Consider the following 21941-nt stretch of genomic DNA (forward strand, 5'->3'; position numbering starts at 1 on the left):
GTGTATTTTTGCAGTCACTTTTCTCTATAAATACTAATGGCCTACCTTTTTTTTTTAATACAAAGGAATTTCAGTGTACATTTTAACAAACACTTTATTTAGTACTCATTCTGTTCATCCCTACACCCTACTTCTGTCTCCATGTCTTCATCATGGCCAACAACAAAAACAAATGTTTTGTGATTAAATGTATCTCCCACTTTGTACTCCTGTATGTAGTTATGCTCTGCTTTATGCTGTATTGTGCATCATTACTAAACTGTTGAAAATGCAACAAACACTATATTGATATTAACACAAGTATGGTTACAGTGAGACTGAAGGAACAAGAAATGCAAGGTTGTGTATAGTGTGATATGGTGAGTCACAGACAATGTGAATCTTGGCAGTAATAGATGATGTTTGACACCATATATATTCCTCCCTATGGTAACCTGTGTATTTAGTTAGTTGTAGTATATAGGGTAAAGGTTATGCTTGTAGGGTGCTGTTTCTGCATTACCATTGGTCAATTGTGACCTAAAATTGACCTATGTTATTTGATTAATTGATTTTTTTTTTTTTTTTTTTTTTTTTGGTCAGAATTTCACAAATTGGTAATCCTGTATGGAATACCATATTTTTTTTTAACACAATTTGAACACTGACCCATTCTTATATGATTTTCCTTTGTTCCTACATAAATATGTCCACACATTTCCTGGATTGAAATACAGCTATTAGATTGCTTCTCTTCTTTATGGCTGTTGCCAGCTAAACAAAAGCTGTCTTCTGCAAGAGAGACCAGGGGTAGCAGATTAATTGATATTTCCATTAATGTTAATGGTCCCAGAATATTCAATCTCACTTTGTATTCAGAGCACTATGTATTATTCCTCCCTTGTGGTAATCCATGTATTTTCAAAACCACATATATTAAAACTGTGAATGTTAAGGGGAGACTTTATATATAATTTTTCCATTTTTTTTACTTCTTTGCTGTTGTATACATTTGATTGTTATATGATTGATCATTACAGTATATGATTGATTGTTATATGACCTGCAAATTTATACCCAAAATCATTATAGAATCAGTTAATGAATCTATTACTCCAAATCTCTCCTGCAGGAGACCCATGGCTCCCAGGTAACCAGCAGTGGCCATCAATTGGGCCCAAAGGTCTCTCAGGGAAGAAATACATGTTGTCTTGGGAGTGTTAGTATGGAATGGTGTAGGATGAGGTGCTCAGTATCTTGTATAGTGGTTGCATGTAGGGCAGTTTGATTCTGTAGCCAGGCCTATTTTGTATTGGTGTCTTAGTGCTGGATGATGTCCTGAACACAACTGTCCTAATGTGGTTCATATTTCTCTTGGGGATTTTTCTGTGGGGATGATGTCTAGGGGTTTTTGATGAAGTTTAAGATCTGGTGGTCTGTCTTGAAGATTGTTTAGTAAAGTGGATGTATTTACCTAGTTGTATTTTATGGGAAGAGAGCTATGCTTGTAGTGACCCACTTTTGTATCTTTCAGCATCCAGTTTGATCTTAAATTCTTGTATAGTTTTTGCACTCACTGTTTCCTCATTCAATTTCTTCAGATATCTACCACTCTGTGTAGGAAGCTATTCTTTTTCAGATCTCTTTTGTAACCATCCTTTTAAAAAAAAAAATCATGTCCTCTTGTTTTTCTTTTATCTTTATGTGTGTGTTTTTGTGTGGATGTAGTGTGTGGTATTGTTGTATGTGTTTGAGTAGTAAGTTGCTGTTTTTTTATGCTCAGCTGGTCGTGTTTGTGTGATATGATAGGAATGAGTTAGGGGCTCTTGCATAGAACTGTACCTATCATTGTCATATATGTTCGGAGAATTTTGGTTTTTGTGTTACACAGTATGTCATGATTGATTGTATGATCTAAGAACTCAAGAACTCTGCCACCCCTGTATATAATGTTTGGTTGTGAAAGAATAGTATTTGGAAATGAAAAGCAATTAGATCCAGACAACTTTTTGAACCATCAATTGATCTGTCACCCCAGCTCTCAAGCAAGAGACTCACAGCTCCCAGATAACTAACATGCCACCATATTGGCTCACAAGTCACTTAAGGAAGAGATATTGTTGTCTAAGTAAGACTAGAGTAAGACTGTGGGATAAGGTATTCTGTGTTAGTATATGATGATTTCATCCAGGGCAGTTTGATGCTGTGGCCAGCCCTGTTCTGTGTTGTATTGGCATTTGTTGAAGGAAGTACTAATTATATATTAAACATGAATATGTAACTATTTAAGGCAAAACTGAAAATTTTTAGAGGTGTTGGCTGATATACCAGTACATAAGATTTGCAGGAAAGCATTTCATAGTATAATGAATTAGGTCCACCACAAGGAAAGGAGTCAGTCCATCCATTGCCTCAGTTCTCTTGTGGAAAAGACCCATGCCCCTAAGAAACAGGCCACAGCCACCAGTTCAGCCCATAATTAATTTGTGAAAAGATTTTGTGCTACAGTTTGGAAAGAGTGAATGTAAAAGTGATGTCAGAGGTCCCCTACATCATCTGTGTTGTGAATGCTTATGGAGCAGTTTGTTGCCAGGTCAATTCTGTGTGGATTCAGTTTCATTGGTGGTGACCTGAAAGTAAGCATGCTAGTACAAGTCTTGCTAGTCTCTGGAGTTATTTCTCCCTCCCCTTCATTTCCTTCTCCATCCCTCCCCTTCCTTTTATCTCCCTCCTCTTCCTCTTACCCCCTCCCCTATTCCCCTCCCCTTCCTTCCCTTACTCTTCCTGAGTTTCACGTCACCAGTTTATAGAAGATAAGGGAGAGCTGGTGCTACTATGCTATTATCCATAATGGAAAAAAAAAAAAAAAAAACAGATACAAGGGAGGTAGTCACAGTCAAAACGCATGAATTCACTCCCACCCGTTTCATCCCCACATACTCCACTCCCATTCACCACCCCTCCCTGCCTCTTTTCCTGGCTCCTGGATGATGGGTCATCCTTACATCTCGCCCATTGCCATGGGTGAGAAGCAATGTAGCAAGACAGCACATCCACAGCAAGGCCACTTCATTTAATTGGTGACCCCCCCTCCTCTCCATCTCCTCATGCAGAAAGAGAGAAGATGGGAAGAAATCCCTTCAGGCTGCATCAAAATATAATTCACACATACTCCCTAACCCTCCATCTCCCACCCACTCCTTTCCATGCATCACAGCACCATCCATACACAATCATTCTCCACTCACCCCTATAATTCCCCTCTTCCCCAAAGCCCCTTTTACCCCATCTATCCATCACATCCTTGGTTGCCCCTGCATGCTCATTCCCTCCACCTCTGCCTTCCACACACTTTTTACTAATCTCTCTTCACTCATTCTTTCCATATGTCCAAACTATCCCAATACTCTTTCATCAATCCTGTCTTCCAACTCCCTTTCCACCCCCACTCTCCTCCTCATCTCCTCATTTATCACTCTATCCAGCCTAGTAACCCCCAACCATGCTTCTCAAGCATTTCATCTCAAACACATTTAAACTCTTCCTCTCTTCCTCTCTTATGTTCCATGTTTCTGCCCCATACAGTGCTGTTGGCACAATCACCCCTTCATACAATCTTCTTTTGGCATCCATTCCCAAATGTCTATTTCTCATTACACTTTTTAATCCCCTAAGGCATTTATGTACTTCTCTCAATCTACATTCTACCTCCACTCCTCCCTTTCCCACCACATTTGCACCCAAGTATCTAAAGCTGACCACTTCCTCCAGTCTCTCTCCCTTAATACTCACTTCCAATTTGCTGCCATCCTCCCCCCTTGTACATCTCATATCCTTGCTTTTCTGTCAATCTTCTGCTCATTTCAGAAATATAAACTAGCCCAACTCACTCTTTCACAACACTTTCACCTCCTTCAATGCTGTAGTACTTTTTCCCTTAAAAAAATGGTATAAAAAAAAAGTGCTGTTGTATTGAAGTAGGTGAAAGTGTTGTGACCCAGGACATTGCTTCTGACCCAGGGCAGTAGGTGTGATACAGGGATGTCTCATTATTCATGGGAAGCTAAGATAAGAATGAGAGAAGTGTGGTGGGGGTGGGTTTATGCCTTTTGACTTTGGCTACCTCCCTGGTAGAGGGGGAAAAGACCTTGTTATATAGATAGACTCCATTATCAAACAGTTATTTTTTAAATAGAGTAATACATTTTTATAAAGTTATAGTAAGATAAACCTGTACATATCTGTAATGAAAGATTGATTGAATCTTGTGCTTCAATTGGCTACTCACAACTTGTCAGCCTAGTGTGGCTAGAAACATTGATGCTGGAGATGTTGGCATCCTATACCACATTTTTATTGTTTATATTTAAATTTTGTATTACTTTATGTATTATATATTGCTATTTTGCTCATTTTTAATATATTTGTGAATCAAACTATAGTAATTTTTAAGGTTTGAATGATAAAAAGAAACAAGTTTTTAAGTATTCAAGTACTAGGACATAGTCCTTGTGGATAGGAGAATTGCAAATACTCGTTAGTTATGTTCCATGGGAAAAGTCACAGATATGCAAAGTCACAAATGGCAAGTCACAGAGAGGCAGGGGTTCACTCAATAGATGGGCAGTTACAAGCACCTGGGACAAGGCAAACATTGCTTCCCCTAACCTATTAACACTTATTTCCACTTATTGACCTCTCCTCCAGCACATTTATTGCAATTCAAGAATACTTTGGAGAAGATGGTCCTTCTACTTCCTCCTCTTCCTCTCCAGTCTCTCACCCTGATATTGTGTACCCCTAAAACTTTGCATCAGGTGCAACCACCACACTGATGGCCCCCTGCCCATGCTACACTGCTGTAGATGAGACCTCATGAGTATCAATCTTTTTCTATATATTACAAGTAGATACTCATAGACATACAACAGAGAGAACAGTGCAACATTTTGTCCCAGGGAGATATATTTGATGAATGATGATCCAAGGACTGTTGCTAGGTGCTGTGAGGTTGAGGGTTATTGAAACTAGATAACAGCAAATGAATGATATAATAAAGATAAAAGTCTATATAAGTAGATAGGTCTTTTCCAAAATTGCCAAAGGTACCTATAGAATTTAGTAAAAGTGCTGGGAACTGCAGAAGATGAATATCCTAGTCTGATATCCCAACTGGTTCTGTGCTTTCCATGCTTAGCATCAGGAGTTATGTGTAATTATAAAACTCAAGACATGCTTTGTTATTTATGTTTTCATTGCAGTGTGAACTTATTTACTTGGTGAAGACCATATGGAATTGATTATTTGGAACTGTTCACATATCTTCATCTTTTACTGTTTGTGCATCAGTTGCTATTTATTGGATCATGAAGGACCAACAAAAGGTACTCACCATTGAGTCATCTGAGATCATATGAGAAAATAGCTCCCTGCTATTGTCATCATATGCCTTTAACACACCTCCACCAAGAAGTGTATTCCCAAGACCAGTCCAGATCCAAGTGTAAGAAAATATTAGCTGCACTGATAAGGCCTAAATTGGAGTATGCAGTGACACTATGGTCACCCAGTACTTAAAAGAATATAAAGAAAATTGAGAGAATCCAGAGAGCAACTATGAAGATGGCCCCAACACTGTCAGAAATGTCATATGAAGAAAGATTGTTAAAACTCGAACTACCGACTCTGGAACAAAGAAGAGAAAGAGGTGACTTGTTGACCATCTACAGAATTATGAAAGGTGTAGAAATCCTTTGTAGAGATGACTTACTAAATTTGGATAAGAGAAACACAAGAGGACATGGAAAGAAACTCAAAAAGGCCAGTTATAGAAGAGAGAAAAAAAAAAAAAAAGCTTTCCCCACAAAGTAGTGGATGTATGGATCATACTAGATGAAACAATAGTGTTAGCAAAAAAATGCAAGAATTTAAGAACAAATTAGATATGGCAAGATAGAGAGATAGTACACCATGATCGTAGCTCCCCTTCCTGTAAGATACAACTAGGTAAATACTCTCTTCCTTTCACTTCCACTCTTTCTCACACTCCTTACTTCAGTTAGTTTTCCTTATCAAGAGAGATGAAAACCAATAACTGTGCTCCTCCTCCTCCTCCTCTTCCTCCTCCTCCTCCTCCTCCTCCTCCTCCTCCTCCTCCTCCTCCTCCTCCTCTTCCTCCTCCTCCTCCTCCTCCACCTCTTCCTCCTCCTCCTTTTTCTTGTCAGGAACATGGAAACAGAACTGCACTAATAAAACAAAGGCCAAAGTTTTTCCCATGGAGGGCCCAAAGACTGTTGCTGGTTATATATATAATGGTACTTTGGGTTTCTAGTTAGTGAAATTTGGGGCAAGACAATAGCAGTTGTGCAATCTTGTTTATACTTTTAAGTAAATTTTTCACATCTTATACTATTTTTTCTTTTTTAAGACATTAAAATATTTCTTCACAGCTGGTAAGCCTGGATGGTGTTTAGTGTGTAGTATCATCACAATAATTTTTTCCTAACCTTTGTGTGTGGCAATGCATATGGTCAGCTGAGTCTGTTCTTTTCAATCCTTGGTTAACTTTTGTAGTTTCTGTTAATTTACTTTTGAAGGAATCCCATAGGCTCTCACTTTATCCTGGTATAGTTTTATGGCTTTTCATTCTCTGCCCTGTCTTCATTTGAATTTAGTGCAGCATTGAGGATCTTATTTGTCAGGTTTTGTTTTATTCATATAAGATTCAAGTAATGTACATTGTGGATTACTTGATTGCCTAGTTTATGTTTTACAGATAATATTCTTTTGCTTTGTTGGGAGGGGTGGATATCAATAGGGTAATTTTTTTTTTTTTTTTAAGTTGACTCAATAAAAATGGATAAATGGGTGTATGTCTGATAGATGGTGGACTTTGAATAATAAAGATAGATGTGTGTTCTTCATCTCTGGCACTCTTTGACTACTGACCAAAATATACATATTGTAAATATCATGTGATACTCACAGAATCTGAGTGGAGGCAGATCAAATCTGCCTGGCAGGAAACAGATAGTAAGGGCATACTACACTAAATTCCCTGCTTCTACAAAGCCTTCCTTAAAGTGGTACCTTCTTAGTCCTCTCAGAAAGATGGAGTTTGTGATATTAAATTGAATCATAAGTCCCATATCACTGTATGAATAATAGCAATAATTACTGACTGGAAACCTGTAGCCCCAGAATGGCAGGCAGCAGTCCTTGGGCCCTCCTGTAAATCTCTCTGGGAAGAAACTGTGGACTTTTGTCTCTGTTGTACTAATGTAGGCTTTACTGTGTCACCAGTTGAAAGAAGTAGGAGGCAGGGAGGAGTTACCAGTAAGATGGAAAAATAGTCAAAATTTATAGAGATTCTGGGCCTGGTCCAGAGACCAAATGTCAGCCCTTTGGTGCAACACCTCAAGATGGAAGTGAGGGGGTGGATGGGCTTTGAAAATAAGTATCTGGGAAACGATTCTCAAGCCATCCATCTTGCAGGACCACAAATGAATACACATCCTGAGACCTCTGCAAGAACCAGAAACTTTATGGTTCCAGCTACATAATCATACTTTCCCATTTAGTATTTTCCTGTGCAAACATTAAAGTAACGATAACATTATATGTATAAAAGAAACACAAGAAAATAAAAGCAGCTAGCAGTTCTGCTTGCCAGTCTGTGACATGCACCAACTAGTCAGATCAACAAGTGCCTAACACCCTCATCTCTCCAATTTTGCTGAAATTTGGTTTACAGGTAGTTTTAGGGCTCTAAACACATTTCTGAAATTTTAAGGTCAATCTGAACAACTTATTAGGAGATATGATTTCAGATACTTTGAGGTCATATGAGAGGTCACTATCATTTGGCAACTTATAACTAGGGTAATAGAAGTTATAGTTATATAAATGTATATATATTTAGAATCAGAAAAAGACAAGGAATCCAAATACCAGAGTTTTAGAACTCGAGGTTGAAAAATAAAAATATCCCACTTTAGCAAAAATTTGAGGTCAAGATTTGACCCCTGGGGTATCAAAATTGAACAAAATATCATAGATGAGAAAAATGAAGGCATAAGCTTTGGCTATTAGAATTGGTAAAAATGTTTATTTATGCTAGTATTTTTCATATAATTAACATAAAAGCGTGAAAAATATGTATAGTTGATAGATAATGTATAAATATGGCACTCACTTTGCGTTAATTGTATAAAAACTACTAGCATAAGTAAACATTTTTACTAATTCTAATAGCCTTCATTTTTCTCTTCTATGATTTTTTTTTTTTTCCCAACCTCGAGTTCTAAAACTGATATTTGGATTCCTTGTCTTTTTCTGATTCTAAATATGTATACATTTATATAATTGACTTTTATTACCCTAGTTATTGGTCACCAAATGTTAGTGACCTCTCATTCGACTTCAAAATATCTGAATGTCATATCTCCTAAATGGTTGCTTGGATTGACCTTAAAATTTCAGAAATGTCTAGAGCCCAAAAACTACCTATAAACAAAATTTTAACAAAATTGGAGAGATGAGGGTGTTACTTTGAATTTTTTGTTGATCTTACATAGAATGCCCCTATACTGAGCTAGAGTATTTGTGAAAATGGGAGTACTGTTGCCACTTCCATGCAGGAACCATGCAGGTTTACACTACAGATGGGGCCAGTAAAGTGGGTTGGTTTTAATATATATTTGATTGTGCACCAGCCCAATGCACTGCCAATCAGGAGTGGGCTTATGCAGATCTAAGTCATTTATGAAAACAAATCTGTACCCATTCCATTTCTGTTTGTGAACCATGTGGATTTCGATCAGTCTACAGCTGGACTTAAGTGGTGTGGGGTTGGATGGTTTTGATGTACATCTGACAATGTGCAAACACACAGCGAGTCAGGAGTGAGGTAATACAGATCTAGATATTTGTGAATGGTTATTTATGATCATATATATATATGTTTTTTGTCAGAAATGGACCAAAAATTACTTAACTTTTGGCAAAATAGCCCTTTTGATTTTCATCTGTGGCAAGCATTCAAAATGAGTCGTTTTGCAGGACAGCTGTAATTGGCATCCCTGAGGAACATCCATGGTAACACATAATGCATGTGGGTGGGCAGGTGATTTGAACTTAAAAGCAATCATGTTGAGGGTTTTGAAATTATAAATGAGAGTACCGTATCCAAGAAATTTACTTGTGTAGCAGATTGTCAAGGTCAGTTTGGATTTACAAATGAAAGAACTATATACAGGAAATTTACTACTATGGCTAAGTTTTATGGATATTTATGAATGTTTATAAATTTATGAATGTTGTTTAGCCAATGAAAAATATTGCAGATGGGGTAGGTTTCTTACAGATATCCATGAAATATTGCCCCCCCAAAAAAAAATCTAAGGGTATAACAGGTTACAGATATGGTTCGATATGACAAGGATTACTGTTTATTGAATACAAACTAGTGATTGGTGACCATGACCACTATTTTGGGAACCACAGGATTCCTGCAAAAGAGAACCTATAGAACATTAATTAATGATTGGTAATAATTAAGAAACTAAGGTTTAGATAGTTGATAACTACTATACAGCTTGCTCACTGAATAGAACAAATTTATAATAACTTCCATATGAGGTTATTGCATGTAATGCAGTTTTAAGATTGTTAGATTAAATGCCTTTTTATTTAGGTATGTACTGTATTCATTTATTTATTTATTTTTGTTTTGGATTTATTTTATTTGTTCATTTATTTTTCTATTTTGTATTTGGCATCATTATGGACTGAAAGATCTTTAGTTAAGATTCCTTTTCAATGCAAACTTGGAGTAGTAGTCCTCATGTATTTCATCACTCATAACCAATGATTCTGTCCTTGAGGACAAAATTGTGCTGAAGAAGAGTCATAGAGTTGGAAAAGGAGAGTAGCAGAATTGAAGTATTGTATTTTGAAAATGAGGTGATTGGTAGTCTTCACATTGAGATGAGTCTTATCGTAAAGGAATGTTGTGTGACTGGTCTGTAAGGGTGGTGTCACAGTACCCCTGTGTGTATGTTATTTGATTGGTGCCAAGTGAATTTATTTAGCCATCACTTTCTGAGGGTTAATACCATTCGTAGCCCTTCCAGGGCATTAGTCCTTGTGTATGCATGTTTGAGCTACTGCCAGGTGATTTTATTCAGCTGAGGGAAATTTATAATTTCCTTATGGGTGATGCCCATCTTAATTAGTTCAACCTTCCAGGGAATTTGGCCTCTAGTATATTTATTCTGTCTGTTGCCAAGTAATTTAATTCAAGTACAAGGAAAACTGGTTGCCTCCTATAAACATTGACAATAACTTTGATTAACCCATCTGGGGTGGTATGGTAGTCTCTCTGTCCATCACCAAGTGATTGTTATCAGCTAAGAGATGATCTTTGCCTCCTCCTAAAGGGTTAGCTTTCAAAAGTTACCTTTTTAGTATTATATTCATAGGTGGGGAATATAGCATTTTAGAGAAAGTGTGTTTACCAAGTCCATTCAGGTTATTTGTAGAAAGGTAGAATAGCGACGATGTATTTGTAGAAGTTGCAACAAGGCTGAAAGGTGAGTGATGCAGTTAAGTCCAGCCCTCTGTTGCAGATGTTAATGAAGGGCTAGTTTGCATGAAAATTCAGTGACAGCTAAGGATCCAAGTATCTGGTAGTTATTGGATAGATTTCTCAATGTTCATTTTCATTTCTTTATTGATACTTATCATATATCTGTTCCTTTGACATATTAGATTTTAATTGTAAGTCCACAGACAAAAGATGAACACCAAACTTTCAGTCATTATTGATAGAGTGTTCTTCATATCTTTTATTTTTTGTCACTTTTCTGTACTTCACAGAAATGTTATTTGCTCACTGCATCTTCCCTCTTCTCTCAATAGTTTTGAAGTGCTTGATTTTCTGAAGTAAACAAGATTTTTTTTTCATGCAGGGGTGGAAGACGGAGACGCTATGATGGAGACGACTATGGTCCAAGAGCTAAGAGATTCCGTGGTATGCCAAGTACTAGAGGAAGAGGAGCTGAAAAGCCAGGTTGGAGATTGAAGTGTAGCAGATTTTCACAAAGAAAATTTTGTATTTCTAGATGACATTCCAGTATTTTTTAGGTCATTAATGCATACTTATTATTGAAGGATCAAGGATGAATAAGGATATGTTATCCATAATAGTTGAATGTTATAGCTTTTATTTGAGTACACAATAAGGCAAGACCCCCATAGAGCACCCATAGTATTTTTGATTTCCAGAACTGCATAGAGATAATCTGAATAATGAAATGTAGCCAAGCTATTGCAACATATATAGATATTTAACCCATTTGCTTTTGAGTGACTTTGGGGTTGATATCCCATTCCCTGTTATTGGTTTTCAGAATTTACATAATATATTAACAGGAATGACCCTTCGTCCATAAAGGGTTAAGATAAAAGGAAAGCCAAATGGGTGGAGGATGGGTGTGAGATGGATGAAGGGTGAGGGCATGCCTTGGCTGGCCACATTCCTTATAAGGTGGAAGGGGCCTTTTGGTATATATATGCATGTATGATTCTAGAAAGCTGTCTGGAAATGTGTAGGAGAGTGTAGTGTAATGTGATCTGTTTCTCCTGTGTGATGGTTACATCTCCATTGGTTGCCAGGCCATTTCTATGTTGGCAAAGTATCAGAGAGGAAGGTAACTGTGGTATCCAAGACTGGAAGGCACAGGGTTGGTGTATAGTTGTATGGAGAGAAAAATGGAGGAGGTAGAGAGATACAGTATTATGGAGTTGATATATTAAGTTGAAGACAGGAAGACTGATCATTGAGTGACGGGGAGAAGATGGAGAAGATAGGATGTGCCTCTAGTGGTGCAGAGAAATTAAAGGCTGTTAAGAGAAGCAGATAACCATAAGTCCATTGCCCCAGTCTTTTCTTGCACTGGAAGCAGTGAAAGGAATACATGAAGTAATATTTGTTCTGACTGCCTGAGTTATGAATGTGGGAAAAAAGAAGCAAGGAGGCAGTGGAATTTAGATAGTTCAGGGCTTTGTTTGGAATTGTTAAAGTTTAAAAAGTAAGGAACATCACTCTCCCTCCCTCCCTCATGGTCTCTCTCTCTCTTGGTCTCTCATTCTTTTTTTCTCTTTCTCTTTCTCTCTCTCTCTCTTTCTCTCTCTCTCTCTTTCTCTCTCTCTCTTTCTCTCTCTCTCTCTTTCTCTCTCTCTCTCTCTCTCTCTCTCTCTCTCTCTCTCTCTCTCTCTCTCTCTCTCTCTCTCTCTCTCTCTCTCTCTCTCTCTCTCTCTCTCTCTCTCTTCTCTCTCTCTCTCTCTCTCTCTCTCTCTCTCTCTCTCTCTCTCTCTCTCTCTCTCTCTCTCTCTCTCTCTCTCTCTCTCTCTCTCTCTCTCTCTCTCTCTCTCTCTCTCTCTCTCTCTCTCTCTCTCTATATATATATATATATATATAAGGATAAGCTACTAAATTCATCACATTATATGGAACAAAGCCATTGAGTTCATTACATTGCATGATCCAATTTACCCATATATTTTTTATTAATTTGTGTTTTTAAGAATGTTAATATGATTCCTTTGCAGCATATTCTCGAGAACGGGTAAGAGAGCGATCACCAGTATATCGAAGTGCTCCAAGGCGGGAAGCATCTTCATATAATGGAACAAGCACAGGACACAAATTGGTGAGACGAATCATAGCACTTAGATTTGCCATCCACTTGATTAACATGTGAAGGTCTTCTTTGTTAATATAAACATTAGCATACAAGTAGCTTCAGCTTACAATTGCAATTTAAAAGTTAATTGTAGTCTTACATTGAGCATCACTGGTCTTTTCAAGTTGTATTAATGTATGGATAGCACGAACAGTTAACTCTTATGGATCTGTGTGTTTTATTGCACAGACGTACCAGGACTTCATGCGGGAGATGCGTGATTTCCACACCAGGGCACCAAGCAGCCTTCCACCAATGGCCTTTCCACCACCTGTAAGTAATGTACTCATACCTCAAAATGGTATACAGTGAGAGTAGGCCTTTGTATGTTCTGGAAATCCCATATCTCCCATCTCAATTTCACTGTCATCCACATTATCCTCAGACATGATACTCCATGCCACCATGCCCTTACCAGTTTCGTCACTTACAGCACCCAACACCTCATCCACCATACTCCAAAACTTCCACTCACCTTTCCCTTTCAGTTTCATTTCACTCAACACTAACACATCCATCTTTCTTTTCATGAACACCGGTCTGTTCCTTTTACTCTCATCCACACATATTTAATGACCCAGTTACTAGGGTTCTAGTTGGTTCTTCTGAGAGACCTTTTTATCCATTTCTTTATACCAAGGGGTTCTTCCCACCAAGGGAGGTAGCCAAGTCAAAGGCACACACCCACTCTCACCCATTCCACTCCCATCTACTACCTTTGTTTCTATCTTATCTTAGCTCCTCTTAACAGACCTCTTTATGTTTGGACTTTTCATAGGAAAATACTAAGTATGGAATTCTAGTTCTCTTGTTCTATCCCATTTTTTCACCTTGTACTGCACATATTAGCGTAATGGTTCATGCATGTGTAATGTTGTAGAGATTTGATTTTTTGTTGTTTTTTCTTCTTCTTCTTCTTCTATTCCAGTTGATTGTACTTTGTAATGAGATGGATGAGTGGAATTGAGAACTATAGAACTGTGTGCCTATTATTTTCATATTATTTTATATGCTGTTCTTTGGGAATGGTTTTGGATTTAATGCATCCTGTTGTATTTGATTTGTGTGTGTAAGAGGCAACAGTTATTATTTTATCATGGAAGCTTGCTGGCCTAGCGGGTTAAGGGTACATTATTTGTGGAGAAGATCGAGGGGATGGCAGTTTGAACCCTGCTACCGGCGAAGTTGGATCAAGGGCATGGTTCATTAGATTCCATGCTACAAAGTCCTCTGTTAAAGGGTACTGTCCTAGCCTTTTGAAAGGGTGGAGTTTGTGACGTTAAACTACATCATCATCATTTATACTTAATGCATGATCTCAATCAGTTTGTTGCTCTAGGTCTCTCTTGCAGGAGACCCATGGTTCTCAGATGACCCCATGAGTAACTTTGAAGAAATTTTGTGCTTTTATCAAGGGATTGTTAGTGTAATGAATATTATTGTGTTCATGTGAACTATCTTTTGAACATTTGTGTGTTTTTCAGCCACCTTTTGACCCGATAGCACCACCAAGGTATTATGATGGACCTCCCATGCCAGAATATCCTTCTTCTCGATCACGATCAGAGAAAAGATCGTCAGCAGATGTAAGTTGCAACCAAGGCAGTATACATCCATAGTATTAAGGGTTTCAAGGATTTTTAGGTTCTTGGGTTGTAGTGACATAATATATTTATTAAAAGTGAATAAACTGTTCCATGAAATAGTTTGCTATTTGACTCGAATTTTCTCGCATTTTTTAGATATTAAGATTTCAACTTGGTATTATTAATTTTGTCAGGATATAACCATTCATCCCACTAATATAAAATAATGTTTTCAGCCTTACGACAGAACTGTTGATGAGTTCCTACAAAGGACGAGAGATCGTAGAGAACGAAGTCGAGAACGGCGTTACAGAGAAAGACGTTGAGTAGGAGTTTATGAAAATTAAAACTAATCTGAAAATTGTAGTATATCTTACCAAGGGTCCAGGAACTTCGTCAAGGATTTGTATTTCTATTTTATTATGTTAATTCTACAGTATATAAACTTTCTCTGATGAACCAAAATTGTTTTGTGGAATTGAGATCTTAAGAATTTAAAAAATAGAAGCCAAATATAACATTATTTTTTGTGAAAACCCAACTGGTATTGAAGAATGCCAAAGCTGCTGTATTGTATTGCATGTGACGTTAACCCCTTCACTGCGGGCCACATATTCGATGTGTGACAAGTGTCATTTTTTTATGCTACATGTTTGTGAATTTCTCATTTTATGCTGCCCAGGAGTAAGATGGGTGTATGGGAAGGGAGAGTAAGATAACGCAAAGTGCTGGAAGAGTTGTCAAAGGAGCTGTCATGAGAATGATGGTCGTTGAACTTCAGGAAGCTAGGAAGGAGTGTGTAGCATGTTATATGGGATCTAGCCTATTTCTCAACCCAGAAGAAGGGAAGGATTTAGTGTTGAGGGAGGTTACCGCTCACAGCACCACAAAGAAAGCGAGGTACAGCAGGATAGGCAGGACAGAGAATGCTATGAGGAAAGTCACTAGTGATTGATTGACAAGAACTAGAGAATAGCCTACAGACTTCCTATGTACAGTGTTGGATTCTCTGTCTTACCTATGTTACTGACAACAGAAGTAGAAATCCTTTGGCTGCTGTGGGCAGGTAGCATATACAGGTATACTAGGACCTTGCCTCATTAAGTATGGTATACAATGTTATGCTCCTGTTGTGAAGGGGTTAAGAGTTGTTTGTGTTAATACAGCCGTAATAAGAGAAACAAAGAGCTCAGGGTAACCCATGAGTAAGTGGGCTCGTAATTTTTTGCTTCACTTGTTATTGTTATTTTGAAACCAGTCTTCATAGCCTTATCAAAATGCATCCAACCAATCTACTTTCCCATCTATTAGGGCCACACCAAATTTGTGATCATTAAATGAAACCACACCAATGGCAAAAGCGTACAATCGTGAGAATTTTCCAAAGCTCCATCTGAAGCCTCCCTTTAGGGACCTCCCCCAAGCTCATACTAGAAAATGAGTTTCAGAGTTCTCGTGTAGTATTTCCTTTGTTTATAGTCATGTAGCACCAGTGACAGGTATCTGCAAGCATTGGCCCTTTGAGAAGGACATCAGAGGGAATCCTTGCCCTGCCACCTGTTCCTTGAACTTTGTCACCTCCATCTGAAGGCACATCCCAAAGGGCCTGGCACTTGGTCTATGGAGCAGACCCAAGATCTCTTACCAACTTTCACTGTATTTCCTCCATACATTCACATGAAAACCTAACTTGATTACTTCCTTCTACTTCTATGAGTCATGACAAGAATATCCTACACTAATGCAACATAGATATCACTCCAAGGTTTCTTTGAGAGTGCCCAAGGACCATTGCCAGGTACCTTGGGGTTGTGGGTTTCCAGTTAGTGAAACTTGAAGCAAGTTATTATTATAGTAATGGTGTCAGTTATAGGTTTCTTAAAAGGTAGGAGGAAGATGTCTTAATTTTTTTTTTTTTTTTTTTTCTCTCAACTGTTTAATGTATGTTTGTTAGTTTGTCACAGTTTTTATTTCTGTGTATATAATCTACTTTTGTATGACAAATTCTGCACATTACCTATGGATGATAGCTCTCATTCTCTCTCTCTCTCTCTCTCTCTCTCTCTCTCTCTCTCTCTCTCTCTCTCTCTCTCTCTCTCTCTCATTCTCTCTCTCTCTCTTTTTCTGTGTGTATGTGTGTTTGTGTCCATTTGTGCACTTCTAACCAATAGCTGTTTAGCAGCTATACTCTGTTTCCAACCAGTATCGATTTCCTAGTACCTGCAGAGTTGGGTGGAAGTGAAAATAGGTGATGCTAACATATTAGGCCTCATCTTCACATGAGGCAAGAATATTTTTCAACTCTTTCCCATATTGTGTATTTAATTTAAAGAAGGGTATAAAAAAAAGAGCGCATAATTTTATTATTTAGTTGTGTGAAGACCGCTTCAATCATGACTTATTTTTCCCCTCAGTGATATAATTGAGTATTATAGAGAACAGTTGGACATAAGTGATTGGCCCTTGAGTTGTGTATGTAAATCTCTAATGCAAGTGGGTGAATATGTAATATGTTTGAATGTACAATATATAGGTATAAATCTATTTATCAACACTGTGTGTGTACGCCTATATATGAGTGTGCAATATATACATATACAGTATATGTTTTTTCTTTCTTTATCATTTACGGCAGATCTCTTGACAAGGGGTAGGGTCTCGCTACCCACCCTCCTAACACAGTGCAGGAGGAAGGGGGCAGCTCTTTGTTTATGGATAAAGGAAGTTATTCGGCTCATGACATTCCTTATATCTTAACTTCCTTTCCTCTAAGTTCTTTGAAGTACGATAATAGCTCTTATTCTTCTGCTCAGGCTTCCACAAAGGCAGGAAATAATTTAGTAAAAGAGGAAGATTCAGCTTAATCAAAGTGGAGAATGAGGAGAGAAAGGAGGGGACAAAAGGATAATAATGGAGAGAAAATGAGAAAGGGGAGTGTGGAAGAATATGTGAGAAATGAGAACGATGATATCCTTATCCTCAATATTTTGTTTATTCTCTAACTGGGGCAAGGAAACTGGTCCCCCATATTCTTTGAAGGTTGATTCAACAAACTCCTGCATGGGAAAGCTGAAGCAAGTTGGTGTTGTTTTCAATGTCATTCCCTATACTGTCTGGCCAAGCAGTCCCATTTCTATGATGGCCATCAGTAAGGGTGGCAAGGGTTTCTTGTGATGGTTTAGCTCCCAGTTCCTTCCATGCTGGGGATCGGGGGTGGTCACATGATGTAGATACCACAGCACCAGGACTGCTGAAGCAGGTTCTATCTCTCACGCTCTTGTTCTCTCTCTTCCTCTGGAAATGTTAGATCCAATAATAAACTTTACCTTCTAGGCTTCTTTGAAATGTTGCTCATCTTATCCCAAGTCCTATCCCACTGAATGACCCTATACTTTCCACATATCTAACAAGAAGGAATCTCCCATGTAAGTGCTGTCAATATCCTTCTTTTTTACTACATTAATCAAAGGTATAACCAAACCTATTGCTCTTGAAATTACCACCAACTTATATGTCAACAATCTAGCCCAATGCTGCATCCAAGTGTACACTGCCCACACTAATCACCTTCTCCAAAGAATTGAATCCCGTGTAAACCAGTGGACTGAAGACCATGGATTTAATTCTTCCCCCTCAAATCATTCACCATGAACTTCTGTAGATGACGCTGCTTCTAGGGCGCTCCATCAATACAACTAGATAACAATATTCTTCCAGTGGTTGAATAGATTCAATTTCTGGATCTGATCCTTAACATTTGCCTCCTCCACCTTTAACATTTAAAAACCTTCTGCATAATATGAGATCTAAAATATTATCCCACACAACCCTGGGAGCCAACAGATAATCTTGTTGAAATCGCTACCAAACCCCTACAAAACAAAAATTGATTATGGATACCAAACATAATCCTCTACCTCACCTGCTGCCCTCCAAATATTAGATCCTATACACTTGGCCTACAACATGGCAGGGGTGCCCCCGCAGTACTCCAATGAAAAGCTTATATGCAGTAAGTGGATACCCTGAGACATCCATCACTTATAGACATCACCAAAATATCTTCCCCTGTTACCCTCTATGGTCCTCCCATCATTCAAAGATTCAGCAAATGCCCACACTGCTTATCCATGACAGGGAATCTATGGGGACACAGCTGCAGTTATGCTTTATTTGTCTACTCAGGATCCCTTTAAATCAGAAAAATACACAGTAAAAGAAGTTAAACACAGAGGGTAGAGGCTGCCAAAAAAAACAAAACATAAAACATCTTAAAATAGAACCTGACCTCACAATGCGCACACACATGCATACATACGTACATATACTGTATACGTGTATCTAGTTTCCAGCTTCCACCCATTCCCAAGTAGAGGTTGTGTGATACTTGAGAAATAGTGTATATGTGGAGATTCAGAAGCCAGATATTTTGTATATGCTTACTCACAGAATTGGACTGTCATGAATATTTTCATATTATAAATTTTTTCCATTTTATTTATTTAGATATATGTATATCTTCAGGAGTTTGCCTTGCAACAAATGGGTAAATAGGAACACATCTCCATTCTTCCAAAGATTGCACAGGATTACTACTTATGTTAGGGCATTTATATTCCCAAAGGCACTTTATGAAGCAATATGATTTTATGGTTTATTAGAGTATTGTCAAATACATTGATGTGTCAGAACAACCCAGTAATAAGATATTCAGGTGTACTGGTTTGAATTTACTCAGTAAGGCAGTTTCTGGTATGGTGTGGCATGAACTATTTAGTTTCTTCTAGAGTAGGAAGGAGTGACTGTTCTTTGAGGTCCCTATATGTTTCAGCTTCCAATTTGTAACAAAAGAAAAAAAAAAAACTGCCAGGCATTAAAGCTGAGTACAAAATTTCATTTAGACTGGTTGATGTCCATAGAAGACCTGCAGGTATTGCTGAGGTCTTTGTGTATTTGTAGTAAATCAATATTAGTCACTATATCTACATTTTTTATGTGCAATGTTATCACTGAATCATTGTGTATGATTATGTAAAGAAAATAAACATGGAGTTAATTATATGCACCTTTATTTACCATATATAAATCCTAGACAAATATTGCTTTGATATGTGATATTGTCGGAGATTGCCCTAAAAAATTTGGGGTGGAAGAAGTATTATGAGAAGGTTGTGTGAAGGGGTGAACTGTATGGAGATTGCATAGAGCAGATTTGGAATTTGAGGAAATTAGAGAGTAATATGTTTCTGAGATTAAATGTTTGAGAAATGAGATGATTCTGTATAGAGGAAAAGGTAAAGGGAACATGCACATGCTAATGGATGTGAAGGCAGTAAGGGGGATGATGGGAAAAGTGCATTAGGGATTTGTTGAATCTAAGTTTACTTTTGGCTACCTCCCTTGTAAGGGGGAAAAAGCCTTTGGTATGTGTGTGTATGTGAAAATTTACTTTTCCCCATCTGGGATACTGACTGCATATTCTTGTTAAAATCTGCTCAGTAGCATGCAGGTGATACTTGAGGGTCTAAATGGGGCACCCCTATGGACCAGTGACACACATTTGTCTGCAATAAAGGAAATCTCTATTCATAGAGAAATAAAGCTACTTTATTGTACATTTCCTTTTTTGCCGAACCCTGTGGTAAGGGAGAAAGAATATTGCCACCAAGTGTTCCCACTTGGGTCATAAAAGGTGACAAAAACAGGAAGGGGATGGGAGTAGGCATCCCACTCTCTGTAGCCACAAAGAGGACATTCCTAAAAAATGCAAAGGCATAAAAGGGTCTGGGAGTTTTCCAACCAGAACACTAAGGTTTGGATCTTTTAATCTATGAGGATGTGGTACAGATGAGTAAAAAGGAAGAGATAGGCAGTATGTGAGAAAATGGATGTGTTGGCATTGAGTGAAACAGTTGAAAGGGAGGAATGAGTTTGAGTTTGGGAGGGTGTCAGAAGTGAAGAGGACAAGGGAGAGAAGTGGTGGCTATATTAGTAAGTGAAGAGATAAGTAAGCGTGTGGAGTGGAAGGAGGTTTAAGGTTGTGGATGAAGGTGAAACTGGGTAGGGGTATGTGGGTCTTTTTAAATGCATATAGGCCTGGTAGTGAGAGGATTTTAGAGGAAAGGGAGGCTTTTTGGATAGATTTAAATGAATGCATAGTGGGTTTAGGGAGAAATGTCACTATAGTAGTATTGGGAGATCTCAATGCTTGGGTAGGAGATGAACCAATAAATGGAGTGGTTGGGGAGCCAGGGAAAAATCATAGTGGTGAGTTGATTATGGAGATGTGTCTAGAGAGTTGATGATAGCAAACACAGGAAGAAAGTCAAGCCTAAGTACACATGGGAGAGGGTGGTGGATGGAAGGGTGGTAGGGCATTAATGGACTACATAGTGGTAACCTGGAGAAGATTAGGAAGAGTTTTGGATGTATAGGTTCTTAGGGGAATATCAGATAATTTTTTGGTGAAAGGTAAGTTGAGAGTGGTTGATGGAGAAAGAGGAAAAGGACAGAAGGTAGGGAGGTGCTTAAAGTAAACTGCTTAAATGAGAAAGAAAAGGAGTTCAAGAAGCTGAGAGAAGAGTGGAGGAAGAATGGGGATGTTTCAAGGAGAGAGTCACAAGGTGTGCAAAGATAGTGTGTAGAACAGAGAGGATGGGAGGAAATAGAAGGGTAGTGAATGATGGGATGATGGAGCAAAGAAGGTTGTAGAAGAGACAAAACAAGCATTCACAGATTGGTTGCAAACTTGGACAAGAGAATTATATGAGAGGTACAAAGAAAAAAGAAGGAAAGCATAAGATAAAGAAGAGCAGATGGGACAAAATTTTGAAAGTAATAAAAAGATGTTTCGGAAAGAAATTAGGAGAGGAAGGGGAGGTGAATCAAATAAAGAAGAAAAGGTAAAAGTTGCAGATGGATGATGATGGCAGCAAGAGGAAGATGGGCAGAGTGTTTTAGGAAGTTGCTAAATGTGAAGGAGGATAGGGAAGGAAAGGTAGTTGCAGTGGGAAGTGCTAAGAAAATGACAGTGATGAATGAGGAAAATGGGGGAGAATTAAGAAAAGATGAGATGAAAGGAGTTATTAAAATGATGAAAGCAGGTAGGGTACCTGGGTTAGATGGGCGTCATGTGCAGTGTCTAAAAAAGGGAGGTACAGTGATGGTGGACTGGCTGGTGAGGTTTAATGTTTGTCTAAATGAGGGTAGAATGCTGAAGGACTGGGGGAGTGTCTGTATAGTTCTGCTTTACAAAGGAAAAGGGGACAAGTGTGAGTGTATTAATTTCAGAGGGATATTTTGTTGAGTGTTGTTGGGAAGGTTTTGATTGAGAGGAATTGGTGAAGAACAGTGTGAGTTTAGGACAGGTAGGGATTGTGTGGATCAGATTTTTGTGGTAAGGCAGATATATGAGAAAGCTTTAGGAAAAGGTAAGGACATTTTTTGGGACCTTTATGGATTTGGAAAAGGCTTATGACAGGGTAGGCAGAAAAGCACTGTGGAAGGTATTGCAGATATATGGGATAAGAAGAAAGCTGTTAAGAGCAATCAAGATTTTCTACGAGAATAGAAGAACCTGTGTTAGAATTAGAGTGGTTAGAGGTAAAGGTGGGACTTTGCCAGGGATGTC

General features: G+C 38.2%; 1 protein-coding gene across 2 annotated transcripts in view; it reads left to right on the plus strand.

Annotated features, from left to right (window-relative positions):
- LOC143029292 (uncharacterized) overlaps positions 1 to 19368 on the plus strand; it is a 72581-nt gene extending 53213 nt beyond the window's left edge. Inside the window, exons 10-14 of one of the 2 annotated variants that reach the window (XM_076192029.1) lie at positions 10950 to 11050; positions 12592 to 12692; positions 12915 to 12998; positions 14210 to 14311; positions 14548 to 19368. In XM_076192029.1, coding sequence (XP_076048144.1) covers positions 10950 to 11050; positions 12592 to 12692; positions 12915 to 12998; positions 14210 to 14311; positions 14548 to 14637 — 478 coding nt within the window. In that variant the 3' untranslated portion in view covers positions 14638 to 19368. The remainder of the gene's footprint in view (positions 1 to 10949; positions 11051 to 12591; positions 12693 to 12914; positions 12999 to 14209; positions 14312 to 14547) is intronic. The other variant, XM_076192030.1, reaches the window with a different exon arrangement.
- The last annotated feature ends 2573 nt before the right edge of the window (positions 19369 to 21941 follow it).

The sequence above is a fragment of the Oratosquilla oratoria genome, chromosome 10, assembly GCF_046742065.1.
Source record: "Oratosquilla oratoria isolate Oo_2021 chromosome 10, ASM4674206v1, whole genome shotgun sequence".
Classification (NCBI taxonomy): domain Eukaryota; kingdom Metazoa; phylum Arthropoda; class Malacostraca; order Stomatopoda; family Squillidae; genus Oratosquilla; species Oratosquilla oratoria.